This window comes from Molossus molossus, unplaced genomic scaffold (assembly GCF_014108415.1).
Source record: "Molossus molossus isolate mMolMol1 unplaced genomic scaffold, mMolMol1.p scaffold_m16_p_11, whole genome shotgun sequence".
NCBI classification, from domain to species: domain Eukaryota; kingdom Metazoa; phylum Chordata; class Mammalia; order Chiroptera; family Molossidae; genus Molossus; species Molossus molossus.
Genome location: NW_023425346.1, coordinates 79,152,728 through 79,176,893, shown reverse-complemented (window position 1 = coordinate 79,176,893; position 24,166 = coordinate 79,152,728). Strand labels below are relative to the sequence as shown.

Below are 24,166 nucleotides of genomic sequence, written 5' to 3'. Positions count from 1 at the left end.
TGCAGTTTGTCCCCGGCCCTGGTTGGGTCGTGCAGGTGGCAACCACTCGATGTGTCCCTTTCACATCGATGTTTCTCTCTCTCTCTCTCCCCCTCTCACTCTATCTGAACAAGAAATGGAAAAATGTCCTCGGGTGAGGATTAAAAAAAAAAAAAAAGAATTAGAAAGCAAACAAAAAGAAAATCCCAGAGCAAGTAGAAGGAAGGAAATAGTAAATATCAGAGCAGAAATAAATGACATAGAGACCAAAAAAACACTTCAAAGGATCAAGTAAACAAAGAGCTGGTCTTTTGAAAGATAAACAAGATTGATGGACCCTTAGCTAGTCTCACCAAGAAACAAAGAGAGGACCCAAATACACAAAATCAGAAATGAAAGAGGAGAAGTAACAACTGACACCACAGAAATACAAAAGATGGTTAACAACTCCTATAAACAATTATATGGCAACAAATTCGACAATCTAAACAAAATGGACAAATTTCTAGAAACACAAAGTCTCCCAAAACTGGACCTGAAAGAGATAGAAAACTTGAACAGATTGATAACAACTAAGAAAATTAAGAGATAATCAAGACTCTCCCAGCAAAGAAAAGCCGAGGCCTAGATGGCTTCACGGGGGAGTTTTACCGAACATTCAAAAAAGAACTAACACCCATTCTCCTCAAACTATTTCAAAAAATACAAGAAGGAAGACTTCCAAACTCATTTCATGAGGCCAGCATAATTCTAATTCCAAAACCAAGAAAAGACATTACAAAGAAAGAAAACTACAGACCAAAATCCCTGATGAACATAGACGCCAAAACCCTGAACAAAATACTAGCAAGTCATCAAAATACCAGCAATACAAAATACTAGCAAGTCATCAAAATACCAGCAATACATCAAAAAAATTATTCACCATGACCAAGTGGGATTCATCCCAGGGATGCAAGGCTGGTACAATATTCACAAATCAATAAATGTGATACACCACATAAATAAAATGAAGAATAAAAACCACATGCTCATATCAATAGATGCTGAAAAAGCATTCAACAAAATCCAGTATCCATTTCTGATAAAAACACTCAGCAATCTGGGAATAGAGGGATCATATCTCGACATAATAAAGGCCATATATGAAAAACCTACAGCCAACATCATACTCAATGGGCAGAAACTAAAAGTATTTCCCTTAAGAACAGGAACAAGACAGGGATGCCCACTTTCACCACTCTTATTTAACATAGTACTGGAAGTCTTAGCCACAGCAATCAGACATGAAGAAAAAATAAAAGGGATCCAAATTGGAAAGGAGGAAGTGAAACTGTCATTATTCACAGGTGACATGATATTATATATAGAAAACCCTAAAGACTCCATCAAAAATCTACTAGACTTAATAAATAAATTTGGCAAAGTAGTAGGATACAAAATTAATGTCAAGAAATCAATGGCATTCTTATACACCATTGATGAAGTCACAGAAAGAGATACTGAAAAAAACAATCCCATTTACCATCGTGGCAAAACAATTAAGATACCTAGGAATAAACTTAACCAAAGAAGTAAAGGACCTATTTGCAGAAAACTACAGGACAGTGAAAACAGAAATAGAGGAAGACATAAAAAAATAAAATAAAAAGTGGAAGCACATACCTTGTTCATGGATTGGAAGAATTAACATCATTAAAATGTCCATATTACCCAAAGCAATTTATAAATTCAATGCAATCCCCATCAAAATACCAACGACATATTTCACAGAACTAGAACAAATACTTCAAAAGTTCACATGGAACCAAAAAAGACCCCGAATAGCCACAGCAATCTTGAAAAAGAAGAACAAAGTAGGTGGGATCACAATACCAGATATCAGGTTATACTACATAGCTACTGTAATCAAAACAGCCTGATACTGGCACAACAACAGGCACATAGACCAGTGGAACAGAACAGAGAACCCAGAAATGGACCCAAGACTTTATGCTCAATTAATATTTGACAAAGGAGGCAAGAGCATACAATGGAGTAAAGACAGCCTCTTTAATAAATGGTGTTGGGAAAATTGGACAGCTACATGCAAAAAAATGAAACTAGACCATCAACTTTCACCATACATAAGAATAAACTCAAAATGGATAAAAGACTTAAATGTGACCCGTGAATCCATAAAAATCCTAGAATAAAATGTAGGCAACAAAATTTCAGACATCATACGCAGCAAAATTTTCACTGATACATCACCTAAGGCAACAGAAACAAAGGAAAAAATGAACACATGGGACTATATCAAACTAAAAAGCTTCTGCACAGCAAAACATCAACCATCAAAATGGAAAGGGAACCCACTGCCTGGGAGAGCATCATTGCCAATGATACATCAGATAAGGGGTTAATTTCCAATATATAGAGAGTACTCATACAACTCAACAAAAGGAAGCAAAGAATCTAATTTAAAAATTAGCAGAGGAACTTAATAAACACCTCTCCAAACAGGACATACAAATGGCTAAGACACATATGAAGAAATACTCAATATCACTAATCATCAGAGAGATGTAAATTAAAACAACAATGAGATATCACCTCACACCTGTCAGAATGGCCGCCATCAACAAAGCATCAAACAAGTGTTGGTGAGGGTGTGGAGAAAAGGGGACTCTAGTACACTGCTGGTGGGAATGCAGACTGGTGCAGCCACTGTGGAAAACAATATGGTGTTACCTCAAAAAATTAAAAATTGAATTGCCATTCGACCCAGTGATCCCACTTCTATGTATATACCCTAAGAAGCCTGAAACACCAATCAGAAAGAATATATGTACCCCCATGTTCGTAGCGGCACTATTTACAATAGCTAAGATCTGGAAACAGCCCAAATACCCCACAGTAGACAAATGGATAAAAAAGCGGTGGTACATATACACAATGGAGTACTATGCAGCTGTAAGAAAGAAAGATCTCTCATCCTTTGAGAAGACATGGAGGGACCTGAAAAGTATTATCCTAAGTGAAACGAGCCAAACAGAGAAAGACAAGTATCATATGATCTCACTTATTTGTGAAATATAATGAACATAACAGTCTGAGGAATGGGGTAGACCCAGAGATGTGGAAGTGGGGTACAGACTGACAATCCCCAGAAGAGGGGGTGGTGGGGGAGAGATAAACCACACAACTTATATGCATGTGTGCATGAACAATAGACATGGGCAACAAAGCTGGGGACAGTGCGGGGAGGGTGGGGGAGGGCGGAATCAGTGGGGAAAAAAGAAGAAACATCTGTAACAAAAATTAATTAATAATTTTTTTAAAAAAAGCTATGGTGCATATACACAATGGAGTACTATGCAGCTGTAAGAGAGAGAGATCTCTTATTCTCTGAGGGACCTGGAGAGTATTATCCTAAGCGAAACAAGCCAAGCAGAGAAAGACAAATATCACATGATCTCACTTATTTGGAATATAATGAACCTAACAGTCTGAGGAATAGGGTAGACCCAGAGACGTGGAAGTAGGGTACAGACTGACAACCCTCAGAAGAGGTGGGGAGTGAAGAGATAAACCGCAGAACTTACATGCATGAATGTATAACCGATAGACATGCACAACAAAGCTGGGAACGGGGTGGGAGGGATGGGGAGGAAGGTGTCAATGGGGGAAAAAGGAGAAACATCTGTAACAAAAATAAATTAACAAAAAAGAAAAAGAAAAGTGTTATGATAGTTTAAACTGGGAATAAATAAAATGACCTGCCAAGATAAGCAGTGAGCTTCCCATCACTGGAAATTATTGAAAATGTTCAAGCAGATGTTAAAAAACCAAGGTTATTGTCAAAGGGATTACTTCACTAAGTAGTAGATTGATTTCTTTAACCTCCAAGGTCTCTTCCCACACCACCTCCTGTATTCTAAATTATAAAGGATATTGCAAATCACCCTCACCCTGTGTGTAACTCATTAGGTTATTATATATAGAATGCCTACAAAATCTGCAAGGACTCCTCCTAAGACTGACTGTCCCAAAACAGTATTATAGGTTGTTTTAAAGATTTCCTACCCTTTTCAATCCTTTGAATCTTACTGCTTATATTTTATGCTCTAGTTTTCTCAGTATGAATTATCTAGGCCTGAACCTTTCAAAAGTCTTGTTACAAATTAGGAGCAACAGTAACTAGTTAAGGTCATAATGGGCAGGATCAGGGCAGGCAGCAACCTAGCAGACATCAAGCAGACAAGGATTGAGACAAGGAGCAGGCTACAGAGATTAATTCTGTCTGGCAAGACGTGAATTAGAGCAACTGATTAGTGTTGTTATATTGAAGTTGGAAGGGCATGATTTAAAGCAGTAGATCAGGCATGGATAAGACAGAACTTCAATCATAGGTCATATGACTCACCAATGATTCCAAGAGAGCCAACTTGCAATACCCAAGGCCAAGGCCGTAATGATGTCTTTCCCCATCAGAGATCAAATATAGCATAATTACAGAAAAGTATACAAATCATAGGTATACCACTAGAGTTTTCTATCTGAATGTACCTAAGTCGAGAACTCCTGCTGGCACCCTACTGTGCTTTCTTCCAGTGATTACCTGCCCCCGTGTGTGACTTGATTTCTAATACACACCATCAGCCCTGGACTCTCAGCCCTCTTTCTTCCTTGATTTTTTTTGTTTTCTTTTGTTTTTTAGAGAAAGAGGAAGGGAGAGGAGGAGAGAGACAGAAACAGCGCCACCTGGACCAGGCAGCGCTCTTTCTTTCTTTCCCAAAGTATGTACGTAAGTGCTCACTCGCTCTCATTTGTACATGTGCACCACCCAAACACAAACAAGATCTGTTCAGAGTCAGGAGAGGGCAGAAAGCACACTCTAGAGGAGTCTTTTCACCTCCTTTTTCTAACCCTGACCCAGAAGTGGTTCCAGAGCCAGGCTGTTGTCACCTTACGGACCAGGATTTGACATTCTACACCTCAGTGGAAAGGGGTCCTCCCTCTTGGTAGAAATCAAGGCCCTCTGAGGTGGAAGAAATAGGATAACTTTAAACATCAGTTAACTAATGATACCATATGTGTATATCTATGTATGTTTAGCAAAAAGGAAAGAAATACATCAAAATGGCCCTGGCCGGTTTGGCTCAGCAGTTGGAGCGTTGGCCTGCGTACCAGAGAGTCCTGGGTTCGGTTCCCGCTAGGGGCATATACGAAAAGAAAAGAAAAGAAAAGAAAAGAAAGAAAAGAAAAGAAAAGAAAAGAAAAGAAAAGAAAAGAAAAGAAAAGAAAAGAAAAGAAAAGAAAAGAAAAAGAAAAGAAAAGAAAAGAAAAGAAAAGAAAGAAAAGAAAGAAAAGAAAAGAAAAGAAATAATAAAATAAAATAAAATAAAATAAAATAAAATAAAACCTCATCAATACATTTTTTTTTTTAAAGAGAGTTTCTCCCCAGAGCTCCAGGAAGGAGCAAGATGGCCACTGTCCTGTGTGGCCACGAGTCAGCAAAGACTTGAGCGCCTCCAAATCCCAAGTGTCCCCACAGAGTTCTGGTCCAGTCCACCCTCCCTCTATCGGAGCCCAAGGTAAAAAGTTATCCATCTGTATCGTGATGACAGGAGGAAGAAAATGACCTTGGCTTTTATACTATAGCCAGAATACTGGTAAATTATCATCTATTTGAATCCTTTCAATTCAGTAGGAGGGATTTTTAAAGTAAAAAAGGAACTTCTAATCTTTCTAAACCAAAAGTCTCCAGTGAATATGAAGTCCTCATTTTCTTTGTTCATAAAGACTAATTCCATTTTAGCTATTCATTTATTGATGTCTTGTTTTAAGTAGGGATAATTGCATTTATTCTAAGTCATTTTTAAATATGTTTACAATTCATAGGGTGTTGCAGATTTCATTTTGGAAAAATGGAATAAAGCTATTTCCCATCCTAAAAAAAAATAAAAAAATAAAGAAATACATCAAAATGTTAGCAATTTTTAATGCTAGGCTATGAAATGGATTGGATATTTTTCTTTATCTTTTTCTCTCATTTTTCTGTTTTCCATGGTGATTGTGTGTTATTTTATAGTAAAGAAAAATATAAATGCTATAAATAAAAATTTATATTTATATAATAAGTTATCATTATTAAACTTATAAGCATAAGCTTGCTCAGTGGATTCTTTATATTTTAAATACAAACTCTTTATCAGACATGTGTTTTGCAAATATTTTCTCAGTCTGTGGCTTGTCCTGTCATTCTCTTTTTTTTTTTTTAATCCTCACCCGAGGACATTTTTCCATTTTTTGTTCAGGTAGAGTGGGACGGAGAGAGAGGAACAGAGAGAGAGAAACATCGATGTGAAGGAACACATCGAGTGGTTGCCACCCGCACAACCGAGGTACGTGCCCTTAGCGGGAACCGAACCCGGGTCTCTCAGGACCGCAGGCCGACGCTCTAACCGCTGAGCCAAACCGGCCAGGGCTGTCCTGTCATTCTCTTAACAGTCTCTTTGGTATGGCAGGAGTTTTTCATTTTAATAAAGTCCAAGTTTTCACTGTTTTCTTTCATGGATTGTACTTTTGGTTGTATCTAAAAATTCATCACTTTCACTTGATTCTTATAATAGTTCTCTGATATTAGTATCTCCATTTCACAGATGAGAAAACCAAGACTCAAGGTTAACTAACCTGACTAAGCTCAGATGGGCAGAAGTAATGGATTTGGGACAGACATTATATTCCAATGCTCTTGCCACTGCACAATGTTGCAGTGCTATCTAACCCTATTCATCTTGCCTTTTGGGTTTATTTACTTTTCTTTCTTTTTTTCACTCAACTCTTTTAAAGCTTTTTTTAACCTAGGGTGAATGTGGTTTGCAAAAAAAATGGCAATTTCCAGAGTAAAGGACTCCCTCGTCCAAAGTATATCATAGTGGCATTGTTAGAAGCATGTAAGGTAGCAATGTCAAGGGTCATGGGAGCACGGAACCCATGGGAGCATATTGTAAAAACTAAGGGTCCATTTCCTAAAAACACACATACACACATTTTGCTGCTCTATGACATAAACATGTGAAGAATTAATTTATAAACATATGGAATAAATATAAAACAATAGAAATTATATTTATGAAAACACTAACATAGCTCCAGTGCATAGTAGACACTCAACAAATTTTCATTTAATCAGGTCTGATGATTGGTTGGAATATACACACCGTTTAACACAGTCTATTACAAGAATTTGCCACAGGGTGTCACTATTGTTCTAGAGATGAGCTTACACAGACTCCACCCACCCCCAATTTCTCCCCACCCTCTTTAATTTAAAAAGACTAAGGAATACCTGTGTGATGAGGAGGGAGGAGGCAAAGGGGATTACTTTTGTATGCAGATGGCTTTTTCTTTTTAATAAATGTAATAATAATACAATTCATTCCATTTGAATGTCCTAAAAATATTGCATCAACATCATATTTTGGAGTACTATGCGGTTGTCCTGGGTGTAAAAAATTCAAAATTGGGTTGAGAGACTACTCCAAGCCAGAGGACCCATGGGGACTTTCAATATTTACTCCTTCAGTAAACATCTATTGACTACCTGCTATGTGAAAGGTATCTTGCAAAACACAGTAAGCCAAGAGGTTTGGTTATATCTGGTCACTCTCCCCATAGCTCAGGGCAATTAGGCCCCTGTTTAAAGTCGCAATCAAATAGAGACTTGGTTCAGGATCGCTACTGAGACTCTGGTCACCCCAAACAGCCACTCGTAGTTACTAGACCTGGAAAATGTCATACAATCCTACATGCTATAGTGCTGCCTGGGGTAGTAGCCATCCATCACTGCTAGGGCGAGCAGCAGTCACCTGTAAAACATTGACCTGACCCATGGCTTCCTCTTTCTGGGCACCACTGAAGGTACAAAAGAAAAAACCAACAACATTCACTTGAATGCTTCTATCTTATAACAAGGTTTTTGAGATATTCACATACCATAAAATTCACCCATTTAAAGTGTACAGGTCAGTTATTAACATATTCAGAGGGCTATGCAGTCATCATCACTATCTCACTCACTTATTCTGAATATTTAATATAAATGGAATCATAACACAAACTGCTTTTAAATGGCAAAGAGAAGCAATTCTTTCATCTCCAATTCAACTGCCATAGTTTGATTGGGTGGGTTACTACTTCCAGAAAAGTGCTCCATGTATAAATCGATAAATCCCTATGATATACATCATGGACTCCCTAGAGAGTATTTCTTAACATAGCTAAACAATATAGCCAAGTGAAGTTGGTTTTACTCAGGACAAAAGTGAATGAAATTAATCATCTTCTGACATAATGACTTTTTAAGTATGGTTTTAGAGAATGTGGAGCCTGTTTGAGTACAATACTTGTATCTATTATCTTATATTCTGAAGTAGGAGAAAAGAAAAATTAGCTACAAGGCTCTGCTGGTCTCTTTCAATTAATCATTAAATTAACATCCAAGTTCTTCACCCAGGCCTACAGGGTCAAATGAGCTGACAATAACCTGCTGGACAGTGGAGAATAACATCAACAAAGGGAAACCGGGCCAGGCATTGCAATAACTATTTTCCTCCCACCAATCTTGCAAGATAAGTACTATTAAAATGAGGAAGTGAACATCAAACTAAAAAGATTCTGCACAGCAAAAGAAACCAGCATCAAAATGAAAAGGGAACCCACTTTCTGCTGGAACATATTTGCCAATGATACATCTAATAAGGTGTTCATTTCCAAAATATATACAGTATTCATACAACTCCACAAAAGGAAGACAAACAATCCAATTAAAAAATGGACAGAGGATCTGAATAGACTTCCCCAAAGAGGACATAAAAATGGCCAAGAGACATATGAAAAAATGCTCAACATCACTAATCATCAGAGAGATGCAAATTAAAACAACTATAAAGTATCACCTCACACCTGCCAGAATAGAATAAATCTTCAAATAACAAGGGCTGGAGAGAATGTGGAAAAAAGGGGACTCTAGTACACTGCTGGGGGGAATGCAGACTGGTGCAGCCACTATGGAAAACAATTTGGTGTTACGTCAAAAAATTGAAAATGGAACTGCCATTCGCCAGTGATCCCACTTCTAGGAATATATCCTAAGAAGCCTGAAACACCAATCAGAAAGAATATGTGTACCCCAATGTTCATAACAGCACTATTTACAACTGCTAAGACTGGAAACAGCCCAGGGCCCATCAATAGATGAGTGGACACAAAAGCTGTGGTACATATACACAATGGAGTACTATGCAGCTGTAAGAAAGAGAGATCTCTTATCATTTGAGACGACATGGAGGGACCTGGAGAGCATTACGCAAAATGAAATAAGCCAATCAGAGAAAAACAAATACCACATAATCTCACTTATTTGTGGAATATAATGAACAAAACAAGCTGATGAACAAAATAGACCCAGAGGTATAGAAAGAAGTACAGTTCAGACTGACAAACCTCAGAGGAGTGGGGGTGGAGGAGAGGGATAAGATAAACCAAAGAATTTATATGCATGTATATGTAAACAATGGACATAGACAACAATGCTGTGGGGTGGGCTCAGGAGGAGAGTGTCTGGGGTGGGGAAAGGAGAAACATCTGTAAGAAAAATAAATTAATAAAAATTGCAAAAAATAAAGTGAAATATTAAATAAAAAATTTTTAAATTATGGTACAGCCCTGGTGTTTTTGCTCAGTGATTAGAGCATCAGCCCAATGACCAAAGGGACCTGGGTTTGATTCCAAGTCAAGGGCACATACCTGGGTAGCAGGTTTGATCTCCAACTCCAGTTGGGGTCATGCAGGAGGCAACCAATCGATGTGTCTCTCTCACATCGATGTCTCTCTGTCTCCCTCTCTCTGTCTCTCTCTCTCTCTCTCATTTCCACTCTATCTAAAAATCAATGGAAAAATATCCTTAGGTGAGGATTAACGACAACAACAACAAAAGGCCATGGTACATTTACATAATGGAATACTATGTAGCTCTAAAAAAAGAAGGATCTCTTACCCTTTGAGACAGCATGGAGGGACCTGGAGAGTATTATGCTAAGTGAAATAAGCCAGTCAGAGAAAGACAAATATCACATGATCTCACTTGTATGTGGAAGCTAATGAACAAAATAAACTGACGGACAAAATAGATCCAGAAACATGGAAGCAGGGAACAGACTGAGAAACCTCAGAGGGAAGGGTGGCAGGGAGAAGAGATAAACCAAAGAACTTGGAAGGTGGGGGGGGGGGTCAAGGGGGGGAAATGGGGGACATCTGTAATACCTTCAACAATAAAGATAATTTTTTTTTTTTTTTAAGAGAGAAAATGAGGCTCAGTGAGATTCAAAAACGTATCCAAGGGAGACTGCATCCGGGTATATGGAATGCTGAGTAATGGATAAAAGCGCAGAATCAGGAACCAAGCTTCTGGGTTCAAATTCTGAATTCTATAGCACACTACCTTTGTGAGTTTGGGAAAGTTCCTTTACCTCTCTGTGCTTCAGGTCGCCTCTGTAAGGAAGGGATGCTAATAACACCTACCCTATAGGGAGGTTGTAAGGTTCAAATAAGTTAATGCCTAAAGCATTCAGAACAGTGCCTGACACTACAGTATTGAATTATAACCCAAAGAATAAATTAAGTATCCAGGAGTTCATAATGACATTAGTAAATGATTGAATAAATAAATAAATGGAAAAGAAAGAAAAATCTTTCTTACAGAATTTCAAATATATGTAGATATTTCACCCTCCAGGATATGGAGCTTAATTCTCCTCCCCTTAAGTGTGGGCTAGACTTAGTGATTCACTCCCTAAAAATACACCATGGAAAGAGAAAAACAGTAACTTTGGTGTGGAGACACCTGGGGCAGAAACCATCTTAAGTAAGTAATCGAGGTTGACACGGTTAGTAATAACTCATGTTGATATCAGGTACCCCCTGATTTGGTACTTAAATTGCAGAACAATATATATAGTACGATCTCTTTTATTTCTTACACACTTAGCTCAATTTAGGGATATGCATGTGTGTGTGAATATATTCAGGAATATGTAGGTGAGGTTTGGGGAAAAAATAGACCAAACTGTTAACAGTGGCTACTTCTAGGGAGTGAAGTGTTATTGGAGGAAAGAGGGCAGATAAAGAAGTACTTTCACTCTTTGTTCTATATATTTCTATATTGTTTAAAATTTTGCAGCAATTGCTTTTTAAATTTGTATTAATTCTTTAAAAGAGAGAAAAGAAATGGTTTAACAGAGAGTAAAAGAGAGAGAGAGAGAGAGAACTCTAGGGAGGAATTTGCAACTTTAAACTCAGTAGCTCTGACCCTGGCTGGGTAGCTCAGCTGGTTAAGCCATCATCCCCATACCCCCAATGCCCAGTCACAGCACATACAAAAATAATCCAATAAATGCATAAATAAGTGGACCAACAAATCTCCACCTCTCCCTCCCCTTCCCCCTCCCTCTCCCTCTCTTCTCTCTAAAATCAATTAAAAAAATTTTTTTGAATTCCATAGCTCTGGTCTCCTCCCAAATATAAAGAAGTCCTCTCATAAGGCATCCTTTTAAAAATCTTTTCTGACTAGTCATTTTCCACTTTCATTTGCTTTCAAAATATTTGAATCACACCCATACAATTGAATGCTGCTCTTACATTTGAAGCCAGTTTCTGAACTCTAAAATGTAGTGTCAATGCCAGCAGGGATGTAAAGACTTAAGAGACAAAGGGTGGGCCATGCTGAGACCTGAGGAAACAGAGTTCCAGACAGAAAGGGGGCGGGAGGGGAACCTCCAGAAGCTCTGAGCCCCGCCAGGCTGGAGGGTGGGCAGAAGGGGCGAGCGTGGCCCGAGGTCCCAGAGGTGGACAGGCCAGATCCGGGGGCAAGAAGGGAATTTAGTTTTAGGTCTACATTTCTCGAGAGCGTAGAGAAAAGGGGGGCGTGGGTGGAATGGCGGAGCCCGCGTCTGGAGGCCAGGCGGTCACTCGGGGTCAAGCACGCGCTCGGAGCCTGGAGCCCCAATCCGCTTACCGACGCGGCCGCGGAAAGCGCGCCTGGCGCACAAGCTTGGGTCTCGGCGCCCGCCGTAGACGCAGCCACAGAGGCGGCCCGTTGCCGTGGAGCCGGAGAGACGCCGCTCGGCCTCCACCTCCGTGGAGAGGGCCGCCGCGGGCCTCGGGCAGGATGTCGGTGCTGGACGCGCTCTGGGAGGACCGGGACGTCCGCTTCGACGTGTCCTCGCAGTGAGTCCCCGGGGCCGGGGCCTGTGGACCGCGCCGCGGCGACTGCAGGGCCGGCGGGCGGAGCCGCGCCCCACAGCTCTCGGCCCTCGCGAGGGCGCGAGGGGGTTTACGCCCGCCGCGAGCGCCTGGGGCGAGCCTGGGGCGCGGACCCTGCGGCCTTGCTGAGGCCGGCGTTACAGCGGGGCGCGTCGGGTACGTGGTCCCGGCCCAGGGAGCCGAGCGCAGACCCTGCAGGGACCACGCAGGACCGGGCGGCCCAGTGCACCCAAGCGATCTTGTGGGGGGCAGTCTCGTGTGGAGGGAGGAACGTAGGGCAGGGACTCGGGGAGCCGGGGTTCTGAAATGAGGCCTGGAATTACGACACAGGTTGTGAGCCCTGAGAGTAGAGACACGACTTGGCCCTCCGTGCTGGAGTCTCCCCGTCCTCACCTGCGGCCGAGGGAGTAAGCATCCTCCAAGATCCCCAGCCACGCCAGCTTCGTTTCCGTGGGCAGCCCCCAGCTAGGCATGCATCCAAGCACCAACAGGAAGAAGGAGCCCCCTTTTGGAGCCTCTCGAACATAAGTTTTTGGAAAATGTCATGCTTTAAAGAGAGTAGAATAGTTGGAAACCTCTTGCCTCAAAGTCCAGGAAAAATACCCATTTGGATATTAAATGTTGGAAAAGCTAAGGTTCTTGGGGGAATGGCATGGAGCTTATTATTAGCCACTTAGGATTCCTCATGACCAGAACCTAATTAGGTGGAAAAATGAGATGATAATTTTCAAGACTTCTTTGTGACTAAATATATGATACTATAGCGTAATCTTAGAACCTTTAAGAAGTTATAAGAGAATAGTATTTATAAGATTATAAGTCATAATTACATATTGCACACATTCTGTGACTTTTACTGTTATCTTTGGAGTGGGGGGTTCTTGATCCAAGAAAATATCCATTTCATGAATATTTTTAGTTATTAAACATTTATCAAATGCTTACTGTGTGCTGGTTACTGTGCTAATAGCTAGAGATACAAAAATAATAGGAAATTATTTCCCTCACTACCGTACCCACATTCTAGTGCAGGAGATACACATTGACAACTTTTTAAAAAATGCAATAAATACTATCCTGAAAGAAAGGAACATAAAGCTGGAGGACCATAAAAACAGAATAGTTGTCCTGCCTGGGGAAGGCCTCAAAGAAGAAATAATATTTGAATTGAGCTCTGAAGAGTGGGCAGAACCTTGTCAAGGAAGACAAGAGGAAAGTATTCCAGAAAAAAGAAAAGAAAAACAGAGTCTTGGAAGTATAAACTTCATTGGCTAGAAGGCAGTGTCTGGCAGGTACAGGATGGAGGTACAAATAGAAAAATAGATTAGTCAGATTGTGAAATGTTCAGCTGAGGTTTGGACTTCATTTTCTAGGCAGTGTGATGACATAGAAGACTTAAGCATAGAAGCGACATGACCATATATGTATTTTCAATAAGTAATTGAGTTGGCTGTATGGAGAATGTGTTAGAAGGCCCTATTCTGCTAGGTTTTGTTTTTTTGTTGTGGTTTTCTTTCACACACTGGAATGCATTGTATCAGTCAGCAAACTATTCTTTATTTTTTATTTCCCTTTGTCTCCTGTTTCTAATTGTTTACAAAGCCCTGATGCTGCTTTGCTTTAACCTGTTCCTTCATAACTGCCAGGCTCCCTTCCCTCTATTTAGAAACCTCTGGAGGTTCTCCACTGTCCACATGATAAGGCCCATCCCTATCTGACTAGCATTTATGGTTCTCTGTTCTCCATATCCAGTTCTTCCTTGTCCACTATGTTTCTCACTATTTCTCAGTATGGACCTTCTTCTCCAGCCAGGCCAGTCTTCTCACATTTCCTTATCATTTCTTATTTCTGGTCTTTAATCATGCCTCAGAGTCTCCCTCTCCCTCCCTCCTCTCTTTCTCCCCATCTCTTCCCCTTCAAATCCTACCTCTCCTTCTACTTCTGGCTTCTCTACATGTCCTGGTCACTCCAGGCCCACTAATCTCCAAGTTCTTGAAGTTTTTTAAGAACTTATTTTCTTTCTTTTTTTTAAGAATAGTTCATTGATTTTGAGAGAGAGAGAGAAACATTGATGTAAGAACATAACATCGTTTGGCTGCCTCTACACACCCCGACTGGGGACTGATGAAGCCCAAAATCTGTGGGCATATGGGCATCTGCTCTTACTGTTAGTTGAACTGGCAACCTTTCAGTACACAGGACAATGCCCAGTCAACTAAGTAAGCCACACTGGCCAAGGTCAAATACCTTATTTTCAATGCATGAACATTTGGTACTGTATTCTTTATACTGTTGGCTATTTTATAGGCATATGTCTTTTCTCTCTCTAACCAGATTTAAGTGGGTGTGTTGTAGCTTTAAAATTAAAGTCTTCATATTTATTTTAGACAAATGAAAACAAGACCCGGAGAAGTCCTTATTGATTGTTTAGATTCAATTGAAGACACCAAAGGAAATAATGGAGATAGAGGTGAGTATATTATCTAATATATATTATACTTCTGGTTTAACTTATAAATGTTAAATCATATTAACTGGGGAATAAGATATGAAACAGCATTATAATGCAAAGGTAATTGTGAGAGTGGGGGCGTTAAATCCACATAAGACTTTTCTTAGACTGAAATGCAAGAAAGGGCAGGTATTAAACATGTAGCCAGGGAATACAGGTTCTTCCCTCTGAACTTCGGTCCTTCAGTAAGTCCTTGTTCTGACATCAGCTCCATCCAGTATAACTGTTAAAAGTCCAGGAGCTCTTTTCCAAAGGTCATGGGATAGTTCTGACTTTTGGATCTGCCTCCCCAAGAAAAGAATATGGGACAGTAAAACATAAGTAGGCCATAGCTGTGCTTCCTTTTAAGAAGTCCAAGAGTAGTGCACAGCCACCTAAGACTGACACCTAGACATGGACAGGTGGAGAGCAGATTTAGTGCTGTATTGTGAAGTTTATTCATAGGCTAAGTAGTACTAGAAAATACTGTGAGATGTCTCTGACTGTCACTGAGGAACAACCAAGGCTGGACTCTAGAGTCCCTCCCAAAACAAATTTCCCCAAGGCTAGAACTTTAAACATCCAGGCTGCATACAGCAGCTGTACATAGAGCCAATGATCAGTGATCAACAGGTATGAGAAGCATCACTACTGTTCTTCAAAATAAAAAATAGGGAATGAAGAGTAGGCAGCTTAGTGTATCTAAAAAGGTTTTGGTGGGGATAGGAGGTTTAGTAGGGTGAGACATAACCTCTTATTGAAGAGAAAAGGTGAGGAAAAGGAACAGACTTCATTCAAGTAAGAAGGATCAGTAAATCCTAGAGATAGAACAGTAACCCTACTGGCAGAACATGCTCCCTGCAGCATTTTGAGTGGCCAATTGCTCTCTGCACCTTTCTTCTGGTCTGTTCTGGGGTGGTATGTGAACAGCACATTCATTTGTGAACCTTTCTTCTCTGTGAGGGGAACCTATCATCATCACCAGCTTCAGGCAGATCCTATCAATAGCTAGGGCCCATCATTTTTAAAGGAATTTTTAGATCACATTTCTGAAATAATGCCTAATATCAGCCAAGCCCAGGTGAGAATGACGTATCAAGATTTAGCAGCAAAGCCCTGGCAGGTTTGGCTCAGCGGTTAGAGCGTCGGCCCACAGACCAGAGAGTCCCGGGTTCGGTTCCCTCTGGGGGTGCATGCCTCGGTTGCAGTTTGTTCCCGGCCCCATGGGGCTGTATGGGTGGCAGTCAGTCGATGTGTCTCTCTCACATCAATGTTTCTCTCTCCCTCCCTCTCTCCTTCCTGCTCTATCTGAAGATAAATGCAAAACTGTCCTCGGGTGAGGATAAAAAAAGAAAAAGACTTAGCAGCAAACAAGAAGTCTTAGTTTGTGCCTTTGTGGGCAGAATAATAATCTCTAGATGGTCAGACTTTGACAAAACCTGAATTAACTTGAGGAAGCCAAGAGGAAGTTTTGGTCTCATACAGATAGGCAGAACTGTTATATGACAGTCTGTTCACTAGTCCAAACAAAGACTATGAGTACTCATTGAGCGTAGTATGCTACACTAGCACTTTGAAGTAGGGAGGGAAAAGCATCTCCCTGGCCAGAAGTCTTACTGTTAATAAAAATAACACACCTCAGAAACAATTGCTCAGAAAATGGAATTTTACAGGAGTATGCAGAGCTTCTGGTTAATAAGAAAGTACAAAAGGGAAGGGGCCCTGGCTGGGTGGGTCAGTTGCTTGGAGTGTTGTCCCATACGCCAAAAGGCTGTGGGTTCAATACCTGGCCAGAGCACATATCTGGGTTGCAGGTTTGATTCCCAGTTGGGGTGTGTACTAGAGGTAACTGATCGCTGTTTCTCTCTCTCATCAATGTTTCTCTCTCCCCCTTCTTTCTCTAAAATCAGTTTTAAAAAACATATCCTCTGGTGAGGATTTAAACAAAAAAGGAAAGGAGAATCCTGCCTTCTGGTTATTTATTTCCCCTCCTTTCCGAAAGTTTGAAAATGACCAAGGAAAGGCACACCCAAGTTCAGAATCCCCTTGTTAAACCTATAAATACCCCAAAAGATTAGCACATTTAATCTATTTCAGTTGTAAGTACTCTGACACGGAATTATCAGATTAGCTTTGTGCACTGAAGTTGTATGAGACTGAAACAGCCATATTTCAGTGTTTGGGAGATTAGGAGAAACAGGGAGATTATATTTTGGTGTTTGGGAGGACAGAGAGAAAAGTCCATGCTTGGAACTACCAGTCCATGCTTTGGACTTGTGGGATGGGGTCCTTTAGCAGGATAGTGGCAACATAAGAATACAGGAGACTTGTAGGAGATGTATTAAAAACGGAAAAACAGGTAAACAGAGTTGGTCAGTGGTTTTATAAGGCAAACTCTTCTCACTCCATAATTTTTCCTGGAATCCTCTAATAGAAAATATCAAGAGGAATAGATAGATGTCTCAGTTGTAGAGATATAATGTTACTTAAGTGAAATGGCATAAGGCAAAAATAAATCATTGTATCTGCAATAATAAAATAAGCCATAAAAATAAGTTTATAAAGAATTAAAATATATTAAAAATAATAGTAGTTAACATTTTGAATGTTTTTTAAATTGACTTTAGAGAGAGAGAGAAACATCAATGTGAGTGAGAAACATCAGTTGATTGCCTCCCATATGCACCCAACCACACCCTGACCAGGGATCAAACCCACAACCTGAGTATACACCCTGACTGGGAATCAAACCCGTGACCTTTTGGTGTATAGGATGACGCTCCAACCAACTGAGCCAAACCGGCCAGGGCTAATATTTTGAATGTTTACTATTTGCCAGTCACTGTTCTGAATCTTTTACATTATATGTATAATCACATAAAATAGTAATAAAATTAATAAAACAAAAAATGAAGTAGATGCTTTTTTTTTTTTTTTCAAATAAGGGAATTGAGGAACAAGAGGTTAATTAACTTTCCCAAGATTACATAGCTACTAAGTGATAAACCAGACTGCCTACATTGCTTTCTAAACTGCTAGGATCGATCACATTATTCTCTTCTCAAAAATGTTCGGGCCCGGCTGGAGTGGCTCAGTTGTTGAGCATCATCTTGTGTACCAAAGGTTGCCAGGTCAGTTCCTGGTCAGGGCACTGATCTGGGCAGTTTTGATCCCCAGTTGGGACACACATGGAAAGCAACTGATTGATGTTTCTCTCTCATATCAGTGTTTCTCTCTTTCCTTCCTCTCTCTCAACGTTTTAAATTTTTTAAATTGGGGATTTAAAAAAAAGAAAATTTTCCAAATCCCAATTCTAAACCTCACTGCCTCCGTTGCTAACAGATTTAAGTTTAAATTTCTTGGCCTAGCCTTGAAGAACTTCCAGTTTGTCCATAAACACCCTTTCTTGCATGTGCCACTGACCTCCACTTGGCCTCCAGATCCAGCACCCTTCTCCGCCCTTTCCTCTTTGCCCTGGGAAAATGTGTGGACTACATCAAAGGCCTTGTGCACTCTGTCTTCTGGTCGGAAGGGCCATGGCAAAAGATCAAAGAGAGGCAGGAGCGTGAGGTCTGGGTGTTTGTTCCCTGGGTTCGTTCTTCTCAATGCATTCGGCTCTTCGGGGCTCTTGTTACTTCCAGATTTGTTTAGCTCCTTCCTATCCCTCTGGGCCTGGGATGGCACAAGTCTGCTCTACTCATTTATGGTTCCTGACACCCCACCCATACCTTTGTAATAAGTCCTTTTGTATAATAACCTCAATTATTCTAATTTGAGTGTGCCATCTGTTTTCTATTTGACCCCAACTGATAGATGCAACATCTCCTCTTCTGTGATCTTGTGTGAACCTTCCCTTCTAACCAGACTGGGTTACTTATTTGTCCAACATGTCATGTAATGTTCCACAGCTTCTCTTGATGCCTTCCTTTATTTTTGGAATCTCCTGTCCCATCTCACTCCAATAGTCATACAGGCTTAGTTTCTCTGATTTTAGGTATTCTAGGGGTTTTTAGGGAGGAAGGAGTATGACCTGGTTATAGATTACTCATAAAAGAGTTCTGTGGTTATAATTTGTTGAAGAAAAGTTGTTAAACAAAGTTAAGAGAGTTTTATTATTTTAGGATATCTCAAAGCTATCGTAACATGCTAATTGTATTATAAATCTTTACGACACATAGTTTATTTACCATGCTCAGATTTCTTGACTCTTTTTTTCTTAGAGCATCCACAGGACACACTTTGAGAAATGAAGTTTATCTAACTTTGTATTTTAGTGTAAGAACATCAGTCTGAGACCTTAAACAGACTTCAGTCTGGCTATCACTTCATATGAGCAAAAAGTATGCACACAGCAAAAAAAAAAAAAAAATTGGGTATACAAGTTTATGACTCATGTAAATGAGAACTGCTGAGAGAGAGCACGCCTATGGCAGGGATTAGTGTATGTGAGCGTTCTTTTGGGAAGTGTGACTTCACTGAATGGCTGTGTAATTATACTATCCCATCCTGTTCTCAATTGTACACTATGACTTACCAGGACCCCCAGAACAGCTTCTTCCAAGACAAATAACCAGTACCCAATTCTCTACTCTGTCAGTTTGAGTCAAACCAAGACCTTGCTAGTGAATATTTGTATCCCTTCTGTAACTGTTTCTCTGGGATTCTGAATCATGCACTGTATTCCCTACATAGGATAAATCTGCACAATAAATATTTTCAATTAATAAATGTATGAAAACAGCTATGGGTGTTGGTGCTGATACTGGGCCAGAAGTTTCATGTCCACCGTATTCTGTATGACAAAAATAAGTCCTTACTTAAAGTAACCTGTTTTTTTGTTTGCTTTTAGGTAGACTCTTAGTAACAAATTTAAGAATTCTCTGGCACTCTTTGGCATTACCTAGAGTCAATCTTTGTAAGTATCTTTGTTATATAACACTAAACAAAAAAAAATATTTTGTCAGTAGTTTGGCTTTTTTTTAAATACATTTTTATTGATTTTAGAGAGAGAGAATGATAGAGGGAGAGAGAGAGAAATATCAATGAGAGAAACATCAGTGAAAGAGACATTGATCATCTGCCTCCTACATGTACCATACTGGGGATCAAGCTCTCAACCTGGGCATGTGCCCTGACTGGGAGTCGAACCGGTGACCTCTTGATGCATGGGATGACACTCAACCAACTAAGCCAGGGCTCACAGGGGGTTTTTTTGTTTGTTTGTTTTAAATCCTCACCGAAGGACACTTTTGCATTCATCTTCAGATAGAGCGGGAGGGATAGAGGGAGGAAGAGAGAGAGAGAAACATCAATGTGAGAGAGACACATCCACTGCCACCCACACGACCCCAACCGGGGCTGGGGACAAACTGCAACCGAGGTACTTGCCCTTAGCAGGAACCAAACCTGCGGTCTCTCTGGACCATGGGCTGAAGCTCTAACTGCTGTGCCAAACCCGCCAGGGCCCACAGTGGCTTTTGATACCAAGAAAGCTATACTATGAAATATGTGGAAAACTATTTGTTTGTTTGTTTGTTTGTTTATCTGTTACTCCTCATTTGAGGATATATTTTTGTTTTGTTTTTTAATCTTCACCCAAAGATATTTTCCATTGATTTTTAGAAAGAGTGGGAGGGAGGAGGGGAAAGAGAGAGAGAGAGAGAAACATCAATAGAGAGAGACACATTGATTGGTTGCCTCCCATATGACCTCGACAGGGCCCTGGAATCGAACCTGCAATTCACCCAGGTACATGCCCTTGACCAGGAATCAAACCAGAAACCCCTCAGTCCAGGGCCCACACTCTTCATTGCTGAGCCAAAACCGGCCAGGGTCTGAAGATATGCTTTTATTGACTTTGAGAGAGAGAAAGGGAAACATTGATATAGGTGAGAAACATTGATCAGTTGCCTCCCTGACCAGGGATCAAACCTGCAACCTAGGTATATGCCCTAACCAGGAATCAAATCACAGGATGATGCTCCAACCAAGCCACTTGGCCAGGGCGAAAACTTTAAATTGATATAAGTTTTAGAATCTTTGCCTAACCACTGACTGCATCATAATGCAAAAGGAATGTTTTTCAGTCAGTCTAGTTTGTCTCCTGGACATATAAGAGACTAGTGCTTTTACATTGAATGATTTTTTTTTGTTGTTGGTTTTTGCTTATCTTTGACAACTTGCTATGACCTGTTTCAAGCAACTCCAAAGAAGGGAGATCTAAATTGTAATAGAGAAGTACAACTTTTCATTGTGTTAAATTTTGTTTCACTTACTTTTTAAAAACTATTTTAGATTATCCAACTAGACTTTTTCTCTTGATGTAGTGATGCTAAGATTTTCAGTAAATAATACTGTGTAAGTTTTAGAGAAGTCAACTTTCTTTGTCCCATGTTATGAATGTGTTTGTTCAAAGAGGCAGAATTGACTTTCCATTATTTAACTTAAATTTTTAGTTGCATTAAAACATTTTAAGTTGTATTTTTACATGTACTTTTTAAAACTTAAAAGTTCTGTATATAGCCCAGCTGGTATGGCTCAGTGGTTGAGTATCAACCCATGCACTGAGAGGTCGCTGGTTCGATTCCCAGTCAGGGTACATGCCCAGGTTGAGGGTCTGATCCCCAGTGGGGAACATGCAGGAGGTGGCCAGTCGATGTTCTCTCTCGTCGATATTTCTAGCTCTCTCTCCCTCTCCCTTCCTCTCTCTAAAATCAATTTAAAAAAAGAAAGAAAAGAAAAAAAAATTTTTTTAAAGAAAATGATCTGTATATAGATTTTTTTTTTTTAGTTTATTGTATTAGTCTTTAAATTCTTTGCTTTTGAATTTTAGCTGTCGGTTACAACTGCATATTGACTATTACAACAAGGACTGCTAACTCTGTAAGTCTGAAAAATCTTATTGAAACATATGCAAGTGAAGACACATTAGGTATTTGAGGTTGGTGTTTGTTTTCACTGTAAATGAGAAAATGCTTTTAAAATCTGAACTTTTAAATAAATTTGTCCTTACAGAAATTACGAGGCCAAACTGAAGCTCTTTATATACTAACAAAATGTAACAGTACCCGTTTTGAGTTTATATTTACAAATTTGGTTCCTGGAAGTCCTAGACTTTTTACTTCTGTGATTGCAGTACACAGGTATGGGAATATTTTGTGGGTTATTGAGTATTTGTACAATAATTTTATGATATAAACATTTAAAAGTGTGGTGCTATCTTCCTCTAAGCTCTGTTGCAAATATCCTGAAGATACATCAAAAAATACATTGTATTATCATTTAATAAATACTTTGAGAGTATTTATGAAACACTTTGAAGGTATTTGTCAAACTACTGAAGATTCATAAAAATTTCTACTGAAAATTGTATTAGCTACAAAGATAGTTACAAGGAAATAGAAAATTCATTCAATGTAAATAACCAAGTATCATAATTTTTTTAAAATATGTTTTTATTGATTATTTTAGAGAGAGAATGGGAGCGAGAGAGAAACATCAATGTGAGAGAGAAACATCAGTTGGCCTCCTCCTGCACGCCCCTTATTGGGAATCTAGCCCGCAATCTGGGCATGTGTCCAGACCGGAAACAAACCAGGACCTCTCAGTCCATGAGATGACACTCAGTCCACTGAGCCACACAGGCCGGGCCAAGTCATATAATGTAATTATTGAGTTTAAAAGATTATTTTTCTAATAGTACAAAACAGGTCTGGGTGTTTTCCCCAAAGAGTGTTTTGGTTGTTTTGTGGTTGTTTTGTTTGCTAAATTATTTTCACTACCTCAGCTCTTTTATTTTTAATCAGTCCTAAGTGCTATGATTTTTTTTTTAAATCTTGGCTAAGCCCTGGTCGGTTTGGCTCAATGGTTAGAGCATAGGCCCCATGGACCAGTGAGTAGCAGGTTCGATTTTTGTCAAGGGCACATACCTTGGTTGTGATTTGTCCCCAGCCCTGATCAGGTCATGTGGGAGGCAACCAGTCAATGTGTCTCTCTCATATCGATGTTTTTCTCTCTCTCTCTCTCTCCCCCTCCCACTCTATCTGAACAAAAATGGAAAAAAATACCCTCCGGTGAGGATTGAAAAAAAAAAAAGCTTGACTAAGATGACAGGCAAAATAAATATTATACAAATTTATACAAACATACACACACAGATATATATACACACACACACACATGCACTCACATATACATATACATATACATATACATATGCCGTTGTTTTAATTTGAATTTCTTTTATTTGATGCTGAAATTTGTCTCTTTTTGGTCATTTATAGTTTCCTATTGTAAAATTTTTTATTATGTCCCTATCAGCCATATATATTGCAAATATATTTCTTATTTTTCTAGTTTGTTGATTTTTAATTTTGTTGATTTTTTTAATCTACACAATGGTTTCAGTTTTGTTTTGTTTTGTTGAGATATAATTCATATAACATAGAATTTACTATTTTAAAGTTTATAGTTTGGTAGTTTTGGTATATTCACAAGATATCACCACTACCCAATCCCAGAATATTTCCATCAACCCAAAAAGAAAACACCATAGCAGTCACTCCCCATTCCCTCCTCCCCACAGCCCCTGGCAACCACCGACTTACTTTATGTTTCTGTGGAATTTCCTATTCTGGATATGACATATAAATGGAATCATTCAATATGGTGGCCTTTTATGTCTGACTTCTTTTTAATAGGTCAATTGACCCCCTTTTTTTTTTTAATTGATTTTTTAAGAGAGAAAGGGAGAGGGAGAAAAAGAGAGAAGCATCAGTGTGAAAGCGAAATAGTAATCGGCTGCTTCCTGCACACCCCCTACCAGGGATCGAGCCTAAAACCTAAGTCTACCCTGACCAGAAATCGAACTGGCGTCCTTTTGTTGCACCGGATGATGCCCAACCAACTGAGCCACATCAGCCAGAGCTGTGTCTGACTTCTTTCACTTACGTAATTTTTTCAAGGTCCATCTATGTTGTAGCATATATTGGTACTTTATTCCTTTTTATAGCTGAATAATACTCCATTGTATGGACACGTATTTTGTTTGTCCACTTATCAGTTAATAGACATTTTTGTCTATTATGGATAATGCTGCTGTGAACATTTATGTATAAGTTTTGTGTGAAAACATATTTTTTAATTATCTTGGTCATATACCTAAACCTTAGCTTTTTATTTAACTTTACTTGGAGAAGTAATATAAAATCAAGTTCGAAGGGAGCATGGAAACTGCTTTTCTTTAGTGTAAAAATGTTATGTCCTCACCCCCCAAAATAATTTACAGCATAAATACTTTCCATCCCCCCCCCCCCCCGGTTAAATATTGATGATTACAGCACTGAAGGAAATTAAGATTTATAAGATTTAAATTTGCTTATAAGATTT

General features: G+C 39.5%; 1 protein-coding gene across 3 annotated transcripts in view; it reads left to right on the top strand.

Moving 5' to 3' along the window:
* Positions 1-12,128: 12,128 nt before the first annotated feature.
* The window catches only part of BBS5 (Bardet-Biedl syndrome 5), a 29,059-nt gene continuing 17,021 nt past the window's right edge, over positions 12,129-24,166 (top strand). For 2 of the 3 annotated variants that reach the window (XM_036254095.1, XM_036254094.1), the window contains exons 1-5: positions 12,129-12,252; positions 14,676-14,758; positions 19,629-19,694; positions 21,612-21,661; positions 21,794-21,921. In XM_036254095.1, coding sequence (XP_036109988.1) covers positions 12,194-12,252; positions 14,676-14,758; positions 19,629-19,694; positions 21,612-21,661; positions 21,794-21,921 — 386 coding nt within the window. In that variant the 5' untranslated portion in view covers positions 12,129-12,193. The remainder of the gene's footprint in view (positions 12,253-14,675; positions 14,759-19,628; positions 19,695-21,611; positions 21,662-21,793; positions 21,922-24,166) is intronic. The other variant, XM_036254096.1, reaches the window with a different exon arrangement.